The following is an 18584-nucleotide window of genomic DNA, read 5'->3' as shown; positions in this document are numbered from 1 at the left end:
TTTTGACTACTAGCTAGTACTCTCAACTAAACCCAGTTAGTCTTCGGCCTAGGTTGCTCGTTCATCTTTGGGAAAATCTTAGTGTATGGATAATGGCTAGGTCATGTTTTTATTTTTTACTTCTCATGAACTAAATTGCAGTAGGAGACCTTATTCCGTGTTATTCACACTAGCTGTATATTTGTCTCTCTGTGCATATGTTGAGGCTACTTTACAAAAGCTCATCATCACTTTTCAGTAGAGTCGCAATACTTGAGGTTTGGAATATTCATTATGGAAATTCGAGTTCTACGTCTTTTTTGCGTTCAATTTATCTATCCACAAAACTGTCATTTTTTTCTCTCTCCATGATCTTATCTGCACGAACAGAATTGATGGTCTAGTATTTTAGTTAGTTCATTCTGAAAAAATATATATATATATCATTTTGACTAACCAGAAGCTGCCAGTTCTTCATGAACTTAGCCAGATGAATAGGAAGAAAGATTTTTTGCTTCGGATCACTTTACAGTTTTCAAAAGTGTTGCCAGTGTTGTTTTTAACGTTCAATTTTTTGTGCATTTCAGGTGTAGGTGAAACGGTTAAGTGCAAAGCATACACACCATACTTTGTGTTGCTTTTAGAGTCATGTGGTGCGCTGGCCAGGAAATCTTCCATTATAAGGTAATTTTTTATATACAATTCACCCTGCCATATGATTTTAATTTGTTCCGATGTTGGCATCATAAGGTGAATAGAGGAGTATAGAAACCTATAGTAAGTATCTAATGCGAACTCCCCCTGATAAAAAAGCATCAAATTTAAAAATACTGTACTTTTCGGACTATTAGCCGCTACTTTTTTCTGATGACTTGAGCCATGCGGCTTATATAAGGGTGCAGCTATTCTGTGGCTTTTTCTTTAACCGCTAGGGCGCATTAACCAGAATCTACGGTTAGTGCGCTTTTAGCGATGAAAGAAAATACGAAATAATGCCTAACGATACTGTTCCATTAGGCACTAGGTTAAAAAGCGTCGGTTAATACGAAACAGTGCTGTTAGACACTGTTCCGTTTTAAACAGAAAAGTTGCAGCCATGTTAAAAAGCACCGTCCTGAGTTCTGCAGCCTATACAAAGGTGCGGCCTATGTATTGTTTTATTATCGGATTTTTGAAAATAAAGCAGATGCGGCTTATATAGGGGTGCGGTTTATAGTCCGAAAAGTACGGTAGTATGTTGACTTTGGTAACCATAGTTGCCTACAGTAACTGTTGTGTATTTAATGTGGCTATGATCTGCAATAAAATGTAACATTACAATGTACTACAGTCATACTTCAACTTACGAGTTTAATGCGTTCCGAGACTGAGCTCGTATGTCAATTTACTCGCATGTTGGTGCAATTCATTTATATATAGAACAATTAAATATATATTGATTGGTTTCCATACTCTAAAAAAAGCAAATAAAACACTCAAAACAAGATATTGTAACAGAAAGAACATGTTGGTTATTGTCCTTACGTACTACATGCTTTCAAAAAGCAACAAATAAAAAATAATGCAAGGAAATGGGATTAATTAAAATGTAAAATTAAATACATACATACAATAGCAGTTAACACTCGCATTTGCCAGGGAGGGAGATATAAGTTATCCTTCGTTACAACAGTTGACTTTGATAAATTTGGATTTTATCAAAGTGTTAAAAGACAAACTTAGAAGCAAACCTAAAAGCAAACTTTCATTTTCAACTAAACGTAATTAAAATTTCTTCGGCGTTCATAGTTTGAAATTTTTCGCTGGTTAGCGAGAAATTTTTCCTTTTTTTCGCTTTCACGACTAGCCGGCCGTTTTAAGATAAACCTATCTAAGGACGTTTGCCTTTGTCGCCCTTGCAACATGTTGCGATTAGGACGAACACAAGTGTCATCACAAATGGTTAACGCACGACTACTAGCCAACTTGTCCGAATGTCTATTAAACAGTTTGGATAGATAGGTTTTTCACATAGCATCGTTTCAGTTACGCTGTCACCGGCCAATCGTTTGTCCAATGCCATCAGCGGTCGTGAAGATCGCTGCACCGTTTAGAAACTATGGTTAGTCCTTTTGCGAACTAAATGCCCTGAATATAGTCCTTCTGTTTGATAATTATGAATGTATTTCTGTCATATTGCCGAGCTAGCTGAATCACGCATACACATTTCGCATATTTTTAAATATTTTTCCGTTTAATATCGACTGATATCATTTGCTTTTTCTTTGTATTATCTTTCATTTTACTGGCAAACTTTCGGTCTACGCACAGTACTTTTAATTCACATAATTCTGCACAGAAAATCGTGCACAAAAAAACACGGTACAACAGTATAACCTGAGCAGTTGAAAAATACAGAGTGATGCTGTTCTCATAAAACACCTCCGGCATACTTGGCAACTGACTCAAGTGCTCGTATCTCAAACATGGCTCGTATGTTAGTGCTAAAACTTGCTTGAAAGCTGGCTCGTATCTCAAGTTTCTCGTACGTTGGAGCACTCGTAAGTTGAAGTATTACTGTATGTGCAGTATGTACTGTAAGGAGTTCTTACCTTCCCGACAGACATATTTAACATCAACTGTGAATTTAACTTTTAATGAATTTAGCTTGCTATGAATTTAGTGCACACACAGAGCTAAGTTTTAGTACATGTTTTACTAAACTTCGCTTTTGTCATCATCTACAATTTATCACTTATTCATTTCCTGTTTCGCTTTCACTATAACTTACAACGAAAAAGGCTGAACTAAGAACTAAGAGAGAACGAGCATCATATCTCTTTCAGGCATTTTGGGAAGGATTTTGGTGAATAGCATTTGAATGTTCATTATTCTGACGTATTCAGCGCACCTACTGCTAAATTTGAATTTCGAGAGACATTTTTTGTTGTCGTATGGCGAAAAAAATGTCATATGGCGGGGACGAAAAAACATCGTCTTCTACATCGTAAGACGAAAAAATTGTATTAAAGGAACAGCGTAACCCAAGGAGCAGCACTGTATATATTATATACTGTAGTTGTCATAACTGCATGTGAAACATTTTCAACTCTGCTCAGTAGCACACTGTAAACTCGACTCAGTTGACAGTTTAGGGCTGTTTTGAGGTTTTTGCTTCTATTCTAAAATTCAAATACCAAAGTATATAAAATTCATAATGCCATCAATCACAGAGTCCCATTGATTGAAATCATGGTTCCTATGGCTTCTTCCACTTTTTAAACGAGTTTGTGTTTATTTAAAGATTAGGCCTAAAAATACTAAAACATCATATTTAAGAATGTAATGACAGAAATGTTTGTGGGTTTTCTGTACTTTCTATAATTTATTTTATTCTTGAGTGACCTAAGCCAGTACAACGTTCTTTGGGTACAATCGGTTTTTAGGGTCCTTTTGAATTCCCTATCATGGGAATATGCTAGTGGAATATGTGAAATATTGGTTTATGAAAAATTAATGTTTAATTAGTTGTCCTTCATACTTTCAGGAGGAATGTGGGAGTTTTTGCTTTTATTTGGGGGCATGATGGAAGATGATACTCAAGTTTAATGGGTTCCGCTGACAGTTAATGAATCTGGCATAGTGCATCAGTAAAAGCTCTGGCTCTAGATCCTTATAAATATTTTCATTTATTAGACTAAGCTAGCCAAATACTTGCATTAAAATAAACTCAATCATTTCTGCTAAAATTGGTTTTACGGATTCATTTGGGAGTAATTGCTAGACTAATTATCATAGACCTATCGATTGCATACAACTGAAATCTACATATAGAAGACAACTCCAAGTTAATGGATACGCATTGTACTAAATGAATGCTTGTGCCATACACTATTTTACGATTGACATTGATTTGTATTTTGTCATGTTCACTTCTCCAGGGTGTGGAAGAGGAATACATAAGCACCCTAATTTGTGTGTCCCTAGTGGACCTTGTCCTTCCATCTCTCACTCCTATTGTATTATATTTCTCTCATTATTTAGTTTGATCTTGATACAACCACTTCTTTCTTCCACTTCCATAACTGTGCAGAATGTATGGGAAAAAGTGATAGCTTAAAACCTAGAAATAATGGCGTATACCGCTTAAAATTTCGTGCATCGGTTTTTTTCCATGCCGTGAACAGAAGTTTTGCCAAGTAGTTTTTACCTACATTTTAATATAGTACCTAAGAACTATATTAAAATGTACAAATAACTATATAAAATATGCTTTTATTATTTACTTCATATCTTTTTGTTTGCCTTGTTTTGCTGCTCACCTTGTATATAACTTAGAATCCTTCTCACTGACCCTATTTAACATTTTCTCAGGATGAATATGCAGACACTCAGCCACGGTTAACCCACTGTGAGGAAAAGCTAGCAGTTGCTCGGGGTAGATCTGTTTGGGTTCATGATAGGGTCACGTTTCGAGAAATTCTCAAGCTTAATTTTGGTAAGCATAACCGTTGGTCCTCGCGCCTATAATATTTATCATTGTCAAGCTTTGTGTTCAGTAATTGAGAATTGGGTAGATTTGCTACAATGTAGATAGTTTAAGATTTCATCGTTCTAACCCACCGGAATGATCAGAAATTCTATATTTAGTGTATCCAGATTGAAGCAAGTATTAATTAAGTTGCAAACAACCGCTGCTGCATTTTTTCCTTAGAAATTCACTGTTTTACTAATTTCTTTTGGAACATGTGAACTAAAAAGCTGGTCATCGGCTTTACTAGTATACTCAAGCTTTTACTAAGCACACAGTAAATATAAAGTATAAATCTACCACAGTTTTATTTCAATTGCCATGTATAAAATTTCTTTTGTATTTTATAAACTAAAAATACCAGTCATTAGAATTAACCGCTTGTGGGCGCCTCTGAGGTTAGCAGATTTTAAAGTGGACTCAATACCGAAATACTAGTTTTGCAATCTGATTCAGATATACATTCCAGTGAAGAGGGTTTCTTCACTGGAATGTATATCATTCCAGTGAAGATACCCTCATTCCCTATCAGAGGCAGCAATGACTATATCAAGCTGTTCCAAGGCAGCAAACGACTAATCGTACACAGTGTATCTGAACTACCAAGATGTCTGGCTTTTACTGACCGAATACCATATGGTTTAACTAGTAGCAAGGCAATGTCTTATAGAACATTCTAGATTAATTCACATATGAAGCATTTTAGCTTCTATCATGCATATCTGTCACAGGCATGGTTGGCATATGACAGTACTCTCCTGATGTTCACACCATGCTGAATAATAGCTGTCTCTTGTAGAGAGTGAAATAAACTGTCTATCATGGACAGATGACTCCACAGGTAGGTTTCTGTTAGTCACTGAGCACGCCGGTTTGCTGCACACAGTGCACTGCGCTAGTCAGAGGGTTATCAACTCCGAGCGCATTTACCAGACGAGCAACGATGAAGAGGCTACAGTGCAGCAGCTTCTCTTTCTCCCCGAGACTAGTAAGTAACTTTGGCTATTGTACAGTGAGCACCTTAGGCTATTGTACAGTAAAGTAAGTAACTTAGGCTATTGTACAGTAAGTAACTTAGGCTGTTGTACAGTAATTACCGTAGGCTATTGTGCAGGAAGTAACTGAGGCTTTTTAACAGTAGGTAAGTTAGGCAAGTGTACAGTAATTTAGGCTAGTGCACCTTTTATCTAAAGTTGGGTGTAAATGAAAGTGTCACGATTACCATTTTGATTTTTCCATTTCTCGAAACAACCCCGACTATCTTTGGTAGGTCAGCGTATAATCTAAAACTCTGTTGTGTGCTGGAGCATTTTAATCACACAATAATACACCTCAAATTTACGGTGGTACAACGATAGGCAAGGTGCTGGAAAGATGAAAAGCGTTTGTCTTTTAGTTGATCACAAGTTGTAAACTGTTGGTCATATTCGCCTACACCTTGTCAATCATTCTTTTTGGCGCCAGTCTTCTTGTTGAGGACACAACTCCCGGTATCAGACCCATATTCCTAATGCTTCAAGAAAGATTTAAAATATTTTTACTTTGACTGTGATTGGCCTCTAGCGTTTCTTTGAAAGGCCCTCAGACATGCCATTCACTAATAATACTCTCAATACACCGCCATAGATTTGACCCACACCATTTTGCCTATAGAAACAATGTTGTTTTTGTTATCCAGACTCTCTCTACACGCTTGGTTCTGGTGAGCTCCACTGTTTTACCAACCTCGACTACTCGACTTTGGATGATGCCCTGTGTCAGGGTTCAATGGCCAAGGCTCTAGGGCTACGAAAGCAGATAGCTCACACAACCACTACAATCCCTCTCGCTTCCTCTCTAATCCCTGACATTCACAAACCATCGATATTTCTCTTGGTGAGTTCTGGTTTTCGACTACTAGGTCATATATTGGGGTTATGGTAGGTTAGACAATGGCCAAAATATGCAGGTTTTGTAAATATAACTGACAGCCCACGACACCAGTTATCAACAGTTATATATTTATAAATGTCAATGTTTGTCTTTTTGTGAAACCCTGTGTCCAGTTATAGCAATTGAAATCTAGCAATGAAACATCCATATCCCTGAGAGTTTGATCTCCACACCTCCCAGTTCACTAGGTGACAAGCTGACCCTTAAGCTTCCCAGGATACAATAGATTCTTTGGGTAGATAGTCATTTTCTGGGTTAAAATATGTATTGCGACTCTGTGTTACGCGCAACATCACTAAAGCTTGCTATCACAGATCTTATTAGTAAGTTTATCAATATGGATATTTGCTTACTCAAATTAGTCAATGGCAACCACATTACCTGCCACTTTTCATAAGCTGTTTTTAATACCTGTGCAATGCCGAGCATTTCATCTAGTTATGTATAAGATACATATGCATTGCTGTTCATAAGTTAAGGATGGGGCCGTATGCTAGCTCGGTGAGGAATGTGAGTATCCTGACATTGAAAGGAATTCATATTTATTTTTTCTTTAGAGCTTTACTAACTATATGAATATAGTAGAAGATTTCTTATTTTACCATAGTATGGTTTTAATTGTTCTAGGAAGACTAACGCATTCACAATATTGAACATATCCCTAAAGTGTATATACTTTTTCCCACGACCAAAAGAGCGGAGCGAAGTTTGAGAGTTTTTATGATAAATGCATGTGCACATAACTTACGAAAATTATTCATCAACAGTGTCGAAAACCCTTGTTTTAAAATCTCATCAACAAATTTAACCATCGTTTTGTAGAGTCGTTAAAGTATAATAACGATACAAAACACATATAAGCCTATTTAAATATGTTACCAAGTCTTTGTAAATTGTCGACGGCCTCTTAAAAATAACCCATCTGATCGGATTATACAAAAATATACAGATTAATTTGGCCGAAAATCATCACAAAACGCTTAAAAATCTTGGTTTAATAAAAGTTAAGACCGGCCTACGATACGCCAATAAAGCCGTGCGACAGATAGAACTATTTAGCAGTGCGCATTTCACCAGTCTATGGCATTTTTTACTTGTAATCAAATTTATTCGAAGGTTTCTGTAATAAACGTAGACCGTTTGAGGCGTAGACCGATTTACAGGTACGAAATTGTGGTACACAGTTTATCAGCCTATGTTTTTTTGTCCAATCACCGAAGGTTTAATTAAATTACCTATTTAAAACGTTAGCCGAATTTCTTTACAACTTATGTACAAGGCCGAACTACAATGCCCCTTTATGACGAGCACATTTTTTTATTTTGCTGCAGCTTGCGAAGAACTTCTAGACGCGTGAACGCTCATACTTGCTTTCTGTTAAACATCGCTATCAAAACCATTCTCATTCAACACAACCAACTTTCAAACTGTGTATAGTACTGTGACGGATTTCCGGATTTAGTGAGTCAGTGAGATTCGTTTCTGTGGCTTGCTGGCCGTTAACCCACAACTACTGGTTAGTTGCCCTGTCCCCGCAGTAGTCTGCTTTTGCACTAAGGCTAGCTTTCTTAAGAAAGTCTCGCTAAAGCTAGGACCAATTTGTTGTGTTTAGGATTGAGAGACACTCTTGAATTGGCAGAGCTAGGAAACGTTTCTGTTTTTGTGTCAGGACGTATATTTATTCACTCTCACTCTTTTACTATATATACTGTGTTTCGGTGATTTATTTGCTTTAACGACTTTTTTTACGTAATTTTGTATTAACGGTAACCCTGGTAAGCTAACGTTTTTATGATATAGCTATATGGTGTTTAATAATAATTCGACTTATCTTGATCGTGGTGTTGTTCATTGGTTATTGCTACTGAATCTTTAACATAGGCTCCTAGGACAACCAGATTAAATAATCACTGGGAAAAGGACCCCAATTACTGAAGTGGGAACTATTTGCCCTAACCAGGGCGAATTCCATTTCAGTACACAGTAGCTTGCCATTTCACTACTAATTTTGAATTTCAGAATTATAATAAACTTATTTCCTTATTGCTGTTGTTAAATTACATACATTACAGTAGGTTAGGCTTACAGCTTTAATTAACAATTTAATCTAGAAGTTAACAACTTCGCTAGGGAGCGCATCACTCGATTAGCTATAAATGACCAATTCCTACAACGCAAAAGAGAGGAGACTAGATTGCGTGACCTTTAACAAAACGCTGAACTTATCTAACGTTTCTATATTTGTTGAAATTGTTATTTGCACCTTTTTGAAGTCGTGCTCCCTCAAATTTATTTTATGTCATCTCGAACAACTTTCATTTACACTATACTCTGCCAATTTCTGCTGACAACTACTTTTTCAACAACCAGCACTGCCATTCTTTTTTCTGTTATCACTTATTCCATTATCAGGTCGTGGGCTGTATGACTGGGGAATTTCTAGTAATAAAATAATGTTCTCATAATTTAATGATGGTGTTATTTTGCATCTGGATAGTTGTTAATGCATATGGATGGAAAGGTGGAGCCTTAGGCTAACCCATAAGCATAAATAATTGATTCAAGTTTTCAAAGGTGCTTGTCACAGTTTCAACAATATGAACAAATAGCCTTGTGAGGCCTTCAGATGATTGTATTGAGTAGACAACTCCTCGTTTGCTCCTTGTTTATCATATTATGTTCAGCGAGTAAAAGAGGAATGTGAACCAGTTCCTCAATTATTGGCTGATTGTCAAGTTTATCTCAGAGGTGACAAACTGTACTAACACACCTGTCATAATGATTGACTAGATACAAATGAATCATGTGAGGGGCCCATGACTCATTTTATTGTTCAGTTTCTTATTATAGGAAAGGGAACTTGCAGCCTTCTCAAAGCATGATGAATAATACTCCTCCAGCTTTCTTCCTGTCTTACTATCAAATGTTGAATAATTTATATATTTGCTGCTGCCTCATGTCACTCTGTCACTGCCAGGGGCCAAACTGCTCTCTCACTCGACTTGACTACTCAGATTCGACCTGGGAAGCAGAGAGTATGACAACACTCCAAGGATATGGAAACATTACGGCGGGATTCAGGGTGACGCCTCTGTATCTGCTGACATTGACGGATCAAGGAGCGCTCATGTTGTGGAACTCTATGACATGCACCGCTGTAAGGATCTGGGCTGACCATAAGCTCAAGGCCGTCGGAAGGTTGACTCCTGTATGTAACAGGTAAAAGAGGCGAGCAAGTCGTTGCTTCCATTTAAATCTTTATTCTTAGGGAAGTATTTTCTTAGTTATGTTTATATGTATGGCAGCCCATTCCTGCTAGTAAATGTAACGGTTTATTCGAACTCATGGTGTTCTGCTCAGTAGACTGACTGTCTAACAACTGCGCTAATCAGCCTCCTGGCATGTTAGAAAATTTGTGCAGATAGTATGCCCTGTACGTTATCAGCACACCTGATGACCTCTTACGGCACGCGTGATGATCTCTTACGGCACGCGTGATGATCTCTTACGACACGCGTGATGATCTCTTACGGCACGCGTGATGATCTCTTACGACACGCGTGATGATCACTTACGACATGCGTGATGATCTCTTACGGCACGCGTGATGATCTCTTACGACACGCGTGATGATCTCTTACGGCACGCGTGATGATCTCTTACGGCACGCGTGAGGATCTCTTACGGCACGCGTGATGATCTCTTACGACACGCGTGATGATCTTTTACGACACGCGTGATGATTTTTTACAACACGCGTGATGATCTCTTACGACACGCGTGATGATCTGTTACGACACGCGTGATCTCTTACGACATGCGTGAGGATCTCTTACGACACACGTGAGGATCTCTTACGACACGCGTGATGATCTCTTACGACACGCGTGATGATCTGTTACGACACGCGTGATCTCTTACGACATGCGTGAGGATCTCTTACGACACACGTGAGGATCATTTACGACACGGTATGTTTGTGTAGAGGTAGGTTTGGAGGTAGAGTAAGTGATATGTGGCATACATTACTCTAAATTACACTAGGTAAGATATGAAATACCTTAATTTATGCATTTTAAAATTATCTTTGATGGTTTTCTTTTTAATTTTCATCAGCCCCCGTCCTTACAGTTAATAAACTGTCATAATTTGAGGGACTTTAAATGCTGCATGTCTAAAATTACATTGTATATAGACACAAATATTTGATTAAATCATACATTGTACATTCAAATTTGTATACTTCATAGTGGATGCAATCAGAGGTTTCGCTGTATCATAATGATAAAAGTATGTGTACACCAGGATTTATCGGAGTTGCCTCCACGCTGCTAAAGCCAGTTTGGCGTAAAAATGGCTTTATCCCGGTCGTCGACACAATACCGGTGAAATGCTGCATATTACGCTTGTCCATTTTTTAGAATCATCATCGACGAAGTACAACATGTAATTGACCAATCATACCTCGCAATGTTAATTGCGCCAAAATTGAAAGCACACGGAATGGAAATCAATGCTGTACTTAATTGGCAGAAAATGGTAACCCGTTTGGTATAGTCGGAGCTTGAGTTAGTTTGATGTATAGTATTTGTAAAGACGTATTTCAAACCGTAAACTGACTATAAGCCATTCCAAATCTAACTCACTGGGCGAAAACACGACTCCGACTATTCATCCTGGTGTAAAGACACATCCTCTGATTACTGCCAATGTAAAAGAAGACTTTGGATGTTACAACTGACTGAGAATCTATAGATTTATTAAGACTTGCATTTTGTTATAGAATTTTAAAAATATTCACTCTAACATATGTCTGGTTTGTAGCATAAGTGAGTGCAAACTAGTGGCGCATGGACAACTCTATGGCAGAGAGGACGACTCCTTGGCTATACTCAGTCTCCCCAAGTGTGATGTCATATACAGTCAGCCAGCTAGTGATGTCACTCTAGCATTGGACTATACAGGCCAGTTGAGCATTCCTTACATTAGCCGAAATGATTCCAAGTCCTCCCATCTCGCATCCATATCTTTGATTAGTGCCCAGGCTAGGTGAGTTCTCTCGTGGATTGCCTTGCTAGTATTGTACAACACCGGCTGTGACGAAGTCTATGTCTTGGAGACAAGTTTGATCGTGTATGAGTTGAACGCCGGTTACCTCCTGATGAATATTATTATTATATATAATCTTAACCCTTTGAACCTTGGCCGTCCTTGTCAATGTGTGTCAGTAACCCAGGGGCAATTTGTCCAACCATCCAAAGTTAGTAAACTTTTTTAAATATATTTTAATATGTCCTTAATACAATTATATTGGGTAAAATACTAGTAAAAATGTCCGGTAACATACAGCATATGTCACCAAACAGGAAAAAAGTGTTTCACAGTATTTTGGGCTAAAACCATAAAACTCCGTACGGTTTTAAAGACTTGTGTTAAGTATTTACACTAACATAATATTCATCCAGCACAAAATCATTTGAGAAACTGGAAAAATAATAGTATCACAATATATCATATCATATAATTCTTCATTCGCATCACAATCATCCATGACCTATCAACAAACGAGTTGTATCGATTTTTTGCGATATCGCTCCAGTCAAAATTATTATTATAACGAAGGAAGTAGATTAGGATATTTGAAAACGGTTAAAAATGGAAGTAAAATTTGTGGTCGGATGCCCTAGGCAAAAATGAATTAGACTGGTTTACGCTGTTACTTAGAAACAACATTTGTAAACAAAACCATGTGAATGTCGTTATTCCGGCTGTTAGCGTTTCTGACACACCTTACGCAATGCCAGAATACCGACCGTTCTTGTTTAAGATGTTAATACGCTTGCATTTTGTGTCTGCATATTTATGTTCTATGCACCTGTCACTGACCTCTTTCATTGGTTTGGCATTATCAACTCACTAGCAGACGTTTTAACGCTCTTTACAAATATCTCGGTATCGGCCTTTTATTCTTCGAAAGTTCAGTTGCAAACGTACACTTTGGACGCCGGTTTAGTGTCGATATAGTAAACATTGAACTGTTTGAGTTTGGAGTTGTCAAACCACCAAAGTTTTGGTCAGCCAATGATTGCACCAATAGTTACATAGTAAATCTGTCAGAATACTCAATTTAGACAAGAAATAGCATGTATCTTTTCAAGCATGACCTTACTATATCAGTCTTACAAAGATGATTACAGAAACTTCCTGCAACATCAAATGAATGGTAATAGAATTATCGATGTTGCTGCTCTCTCCAAAGTCTTCAATATATACCGAAATTTCTTGCTACTCCTTTTTCTTTATCAAGTTTTTTTTCAAGGTTTCGAAGCTGGATTGTTTTTCATGCTCAAAATTTTTAGTTGCTAGCAACTAACCAACTATTCATGAAAACATAAATTAGGTCTTTGGTCACCCTGAGTTACTACAGGACTGAGTATCTTCGGCCATAATGTTTACACAATGCTCCACCACTGTAAACTAGCCTAATTTGATGCTGAAACACTTTAATGGCTGATCTTGGCCAGAGTTCATCAAATTTCCTTATGAGAGAACGTGTGTTCTTATGAGAGAACGTGTTCTTATGAGATAATTGCTTTTATGTTTTACAGATGTGATATGATGCTGTCCAAACATCAGTTCAAAGAGGCTCTCTCCTTCGCTACATCCAATCAATTGGATGTGCAAAAGGTTTATGAAGAATGGGCTCTCTCCCTCTCTTCTATTCACACCCTCGAGAGAGAGTCAGTTAGGTTCGTTGCGTGTTTGGACATGCTCTCAGATATCCACAGAGTCACTGATATTTGCCTTGCCTCAATCTCATCACCGGGGAAGGTGGATGATTCACACTCTCTGAAGGCTATTATAGACACAGTTTTAAGGTATGCGCTAAAAAGACTGGATAAGGATGAACACAAATGTCAATGTGACAGAATGACGCAGGTGAGTGCATCATTGTCAATGCTTCGTCAATATTTGAAAATTCTATTGAATTATTAGACCAGTTTTGTTTGTATAGAACTATTTTTGAAGCTTTTACCATCAATATTGTCAATATTCTGTATGTACTGGATATATTTACCAAACAACCATGACTACTGCCAGGATGTCAAATTACTGCAAAACCTGTATTTGAACGCCATCATTATTTGAACCCCACCTCTATTTGAACCACCCCTCTATTTGAACACCCCCTCCACTTGAACGCCACCTCTGTTTGAACGCCACCTTTATTTGAACGCCACCTTTATTTGAACGCCGCCTCTATTTGAACGCCGCCTCTATTTGAACGCCGCCTCTATTTGAATGCCACCTCTATTTGCATGCCGCTATCGGAAAAAGGTTGAAAAATAAAGCGCCAGCCTTTAACTGAATGCCACTTTTATTTGGCCACCACTAACTGACATTCTTTGATCTTTACGGACCCATAATAGCAAGTGATCTGTATAAAGAGTGTTCACAAAGCCGTACTGATACTCAGTCGATTCCATCAATAACAATTAATTCGTTGGTTGTTTCTGTTTGTATCCAAGTTAGCTTTCCAACTCCAAGTCTTTACAGTTTTTTCATTAAAACTTCAGCAACACCATAGAAATAATTAGCAACTGCATCAGGCTAATAGTAGTTCCTTGTTTAACACGGTCTTGATATTTCGATGTATGTGAACAAATTGTGTACATTTATGATGGAATCTGTGCTACTATGTATTTTGAGGCTAACATTTCGAGGCTCACATTTGAAGGCTAACGTTTGGAGGCTATTTTGATTACACATAGTTTCTCTTTAATTGCGCGAAAGTTTTGGTCTGCTAAAATATTGTTTGAATACTAATATCGACTAGATCAACTGTGCACAGGCGGAGTTGAGGTCAGACGACACTGTGAAAGGTGTTGAACGCCTAGAAAAATATGAAATGGTTTCAAACGAAGGCAACAGTAAGAACGCAACTGGCCGAGCAAACGATGCTAACAATTTGTGTTACAAAAGGTTAATTTTTGTTTGTGAATGTGTTATAAATATGGTTTGTTTGTCGCTTGTTCTTGAATATATATTTGTAGCATTTGATACATTATTATATAACTTATAAACTCAACAGGTTTATAGCATATTATTTTATAGCATCATTGCAATTATATAAACTCGGCTTCCAATGTATCGACACAGATAACTCCTCTGCTATTGCTCATAAAAAGCTAGTTTTGGCAGCAAACTGCAACAAGCATATCAATGGGTGCGATAAGCTTTTCCGTAACCTTGTTAATTATAGTTATAAAATAAAAATGTGCCTTCAAATCTAGAATGAAATAAAAAACTCTAAAGCTCCAACAAATTGGAACTCAGGCTATAAGATCTGTAGGTTAATTGCAAGCAATAGATATCAACTGGTAGAAACGTGTATCATCTTTCCTGTGTGTATTTGTTTAGAGATCTATGACAAGTTGAAGGTAAGTTAGCAAACTTTCATCCAAAAGATTTGAAAAATACAACACACCCTTTATTTGAACGTCACCTCTAATAAAGCGCTACTTTTAGGGAATGGTTAAAAATAGAGCGCCATGGTGTTCAAATAGGTTTTACGGTAAGCATGGTTTAAAGCAGTAGTTTTGTTGTAGTATGAGGGCATTATTTTTTTTCAATCTGGAAAATGTGTAACTCAGTTTTTTTCATTTTGACACACTATAGAATGTAATGCAAAAAGATATCATGCCGTGTTTTTTTGTTTTGACTTGCAAACTTTAGCAGAGATGTTAGTTCTTGTCTGTTAGTTTTGTTTCTTAACAGTTAATACTTTAGTTTTTAAAATAATCTTAATACAGAGACATTCTACATGTACACCAAACTTCCTGGCATACAATATCTGTGAACAATCGTTGTCATGTTTCAAATCCATACCAAAACCTTCTCTAACAGCCAAGACTCTTAGACCATCACTCTATGGCATATGAAGCTTATTTATGCTACTAATCCGGTCTTCTTTGCGAAAGAGCAATGATCTCTCATTTCATATGACTCCTTTCACCCTCCACGAATTTAATATTAGTCAATCTACTGTTTTCGTTTTGAGGAACTTGAATTATGATGTGGTTTTTAAAGTTTATTTAGTAGAACCTGAATTAGACTTCACAATCGATGATTTTTTTTAGGTGCTTAAAGCTTTGCAGAGGTTCGAAACCTTTTCTGCCTTTGCTTCGAAGGACTTCACATTGGAAGGTTGGCACTCCTTCCTCACATGTGACTTGGGGCAGGAAATCCACCGGCTAGCCAAGTCTCAATCTGCAATGTCAGCCATGATGGTCTGGTCCAGACATAAGTGTCAGATTCAGCGACACATGTCAGTTGATTGGCTGGATGGCCTTCTAGAGAGTCTCAGTCCCATTCTTGACTCCAACAAAGTCTGCGAGTGGCTGGGAGAGCACTTGGTGCCATTCATTGACAGAAATGAACAAGTGTCATTTTGTGAGCTGTTGGCCAAGCATCTTGAGCGTCTTGTCAGAGACTATGAACTCTCAGACAAGGTTCGTCATTGCTTATTCATACTACATTCAATTCTAAGAAGCTTCTAGTTGGTTTTGAGTCAGATTTCCCTGCAATAGACTTGCTCACCGCACAAATTCTGTTGCTTTAATATTTTATGTGAAAGTTGAAAGGAAAGTGTTTGCTTACAGAAAAAGAAGTACTTCTTCCTACAGCTAGCTTTCCTTCTGATGCCGTTAGACCTGTATAACCTCTCTTATTCTCTGTCATTCAGGAATCATGGCCTCAGAATTCAATAATCCTATGCTCTTTGCTGGACAAGTTCAAGTCGGTTGTCCTTAGTCCGTCCCTTTCCAAGCTGAGGCTTCTTAAGGAAAACCTCAAGGCTATAGAGCAACTGAAGAACGTCTACCATTGCAGTCTCTCGTATGCCCAGTACTGTGAGGTAACATATAATCAGCTTGCTATTACGTAGAGGCATTTAAAATTATATATTCTATGTTTTTGTATTCTCATGGGAGGCATCGGTATGATATATGTTATCATCTATCCTTTGGCTCAGGGTATGTCACCTTTTTTAGTTTGCATCTGAATGTATGGCTTTGATCTCACTTCTTAGGTCAGTTCACAATATATTTAGAACTGAAAATTTAAAAACAAACTCCTGTATTTGCCTGATGGTTAGGCTTTTTTGTAATAACATCGTAGACGCATTTAAATTTTGGTATTTTCATGGACTTCTGTATGCACTTAGATCTGAAATGCTTTATCGCAAGGACTGTTTTGGGTCCCAAATCAGCACAAAATCATGCATTACTGCTTGTGTAAATTTGTCTAACTATAGCTATGAAATAGTACAACACTTTTGCCATACTTGATTCTGTGATACTCTTACTAGAGTATACCGGAGAGATTTCTCAGAGTATACCTTAGAGCTTTGTGTTTCTAGCAAACAAATGAGTCGATTGTGCATAGACTATTGGACGTTGTGAATGTACCATCAATATTTCGGCATCATTATGAGACGGTGGCAGCACCCTACATGGCTCAGTCCTGCATCCATGCTGACAGGAATCTCCTGTTATATGTTAAGGTAAGGGTTGATTTGGAGACTCCTGACAGTTGGTGGTAATTTTTTTTCACTTTATACTAACATTGTGTTGATCTCCCCTACTCTAATTAATTGTTGCGTTGCCTTCTCATTTGATTAATTTTATATAAACAACACAATTCATATTGCACAAGCAGTAGAACCTCTACATGCAAGTTTTATGTGTTCGTATGACTGAATCGTGTGTTATAACCACCGTATGCTGATTTAAAATTCCCGTAAGAATGCACTGTAATTAATTTAGTTCATTTGTTTGCCCAAAACCCTAATATAACCATGTAGTAAATTCTGCAGATACTTTACGCTTTTATATAAAACAAATGCAGTATATAAGAAAATAGTTTGAGGCAGAAAGGACAATAGCAGGAGGTTTATATTGTCTTGCATTACCTGAGAGACGTGAATAGAACTGTAGGCTTAAACATTTTAGAAGACCGAGGTAGAGGCGATTATAGTTTTAGGCATCACAGTAGACACAATATGCACAGTAGACGCTTGTATAAAATAAACAACTTATGTCAAAGGTGGTTGAAGTTATAGGAGTGTCAATTGCAGTTTACATTAGATAATGTGAGTTTACATCAACTTGCTGTAGCTATTTTTTTGTTGTTTACATGTTTTTGCTTCAATTTTTCATTCAGTCTTCTCATCTGTCTTATAAAATTGCCATATTTTAGGCGTTTTAACAAAAGCTTGTTGGAATATGTAGAGTCAAATATCTGCTCAATCTATGCAATATACTATGGTAACTTCATAGATTGTTGTAAGGTTCTACTGTGTTATGCTTTAGTTGTCTCATCCAGCTACACAGATCACAATTGTGTTGCTAAAATTAACATTCACACATCATCAATTCGAACTGTGTGACATATTTAACATTACAGTCATGTCTTATGTGTGATTGGTTGCAGAGCTTTGCTTCCAGATAAGCTTGCATTATGTGGACCTATCTCTAAGGCCTGCTACCCCTGGTTAAATGACTGTGTGGCTTTGTGATGCATTTGGCGGTGTATTTCAGTTTTTTCTCGTGGGTACTTGCTAGATGTTCGCGTGGTGGAAAAATTAATTGAGCTGTTAGCAAGGCTGGTTGTTGCACAAATTAGTAATTTATCTACTCTACCAGTTGGTCCTTTGAGCCGTGTTTTGGACTACAGAGTCATCAGCGAGTTATACTTCTTATAAGAGACGGTATTGATGTTACCTTCTGTTTTCTCACTTATTGGTTATCAGTAGCTTACTCTAGCAATTAAATCAGGGTCTATCAGTAGCTTACCCTAGCAATCAAATCAGGGTCTATCAGTAGCTTACCCTAGCAATCAAATCAGGGTCTATCAGTAGCTTACCCTAGCAATCAAATCAGGGTCTATCAGTAGCTTACCCTAGCAATTAAATCAGGGTCTATCAGTAGCTTACCCTAGCAATAAAATCAGCGTCTATCAGTAGCTTACCCTAGCAATCAAATCAGGGTCTATCAGTAGCTTACCCTAACAATCTAATCAGGGTCTATCAGTAGCTTACCCTAGCAATCAAATCGGGGCCTATCAGTAGCTTACCCTAGCAATCAAATCAGGGTCCCTAGCA

General features: G+C 37.5%; 1 protein-coding gene across 1 annotated transcript in view; it reads left to right on the top strand.

Moving 5' to 3' along the window:
* The first annotated feature begins 564 nt into the window (after positions 1 to 564).
* The window catches only part of LOC137400981 (kinetochore-associated protein 1-like), a 66093-nt gene continuing 48073 nt past the window's right edge, over positions 565 to 18584 (top strand). The window contains exons 1-10 of the mRNA XM_068087318.1: positions 565 to 663; positions 4333 to 4456; positions 5289 to 5477; positions 6168 to 6364; positions 9399 to 9640; positions 11246 to 11470; positions 13030 to 13360; positions 15562 to 15933; positions 16167 to 16337; positions 16842 to 16985. Of these exons, the coding sequence (XP_067943419.1) occupies positions 628 to 663; positions 4333 to 4456; positions 5289 to 5477; positions 6168 to 6364; positions 9399 to 9640; positions 11246 to 11470; positions 13030 to 13360; positions 15562 to 15933; positions 16167 to 16337; positions 16842 to 16985 (2031 nt within the window). The 5' untranslated portion in view covers positions 565 to 627. The remainder of the gene's footprint in view (positions 664 to 4332; positions 4457 to 5288; positions 5478 to 6167; positions 6365 to 9398; positions 9641 to 11245; positions 11471 to 13029; positions 13361 to 15561; positions 15934 to 16166; positions 16338 to 16841; positions 16986 to 18584) is intronic.

Source organism: Watersipora subatra, chromosome 7 (assembly GCF_963576615.1).
Source record: "Watersipora subatra chromosome 7, tzWatSuba1.1, whole genome shotgun sequence".
NCBI classification, from domain to species: Eukaryota; Metazoa; Bryozoa; class Gymnolaemata; order Cheilostomatida; family Watersiporidae; genus Watersipora; species Watersipora subatra.
This window is presented reverse-complemented; position numbering and strand designations above follow the sequence as displayed.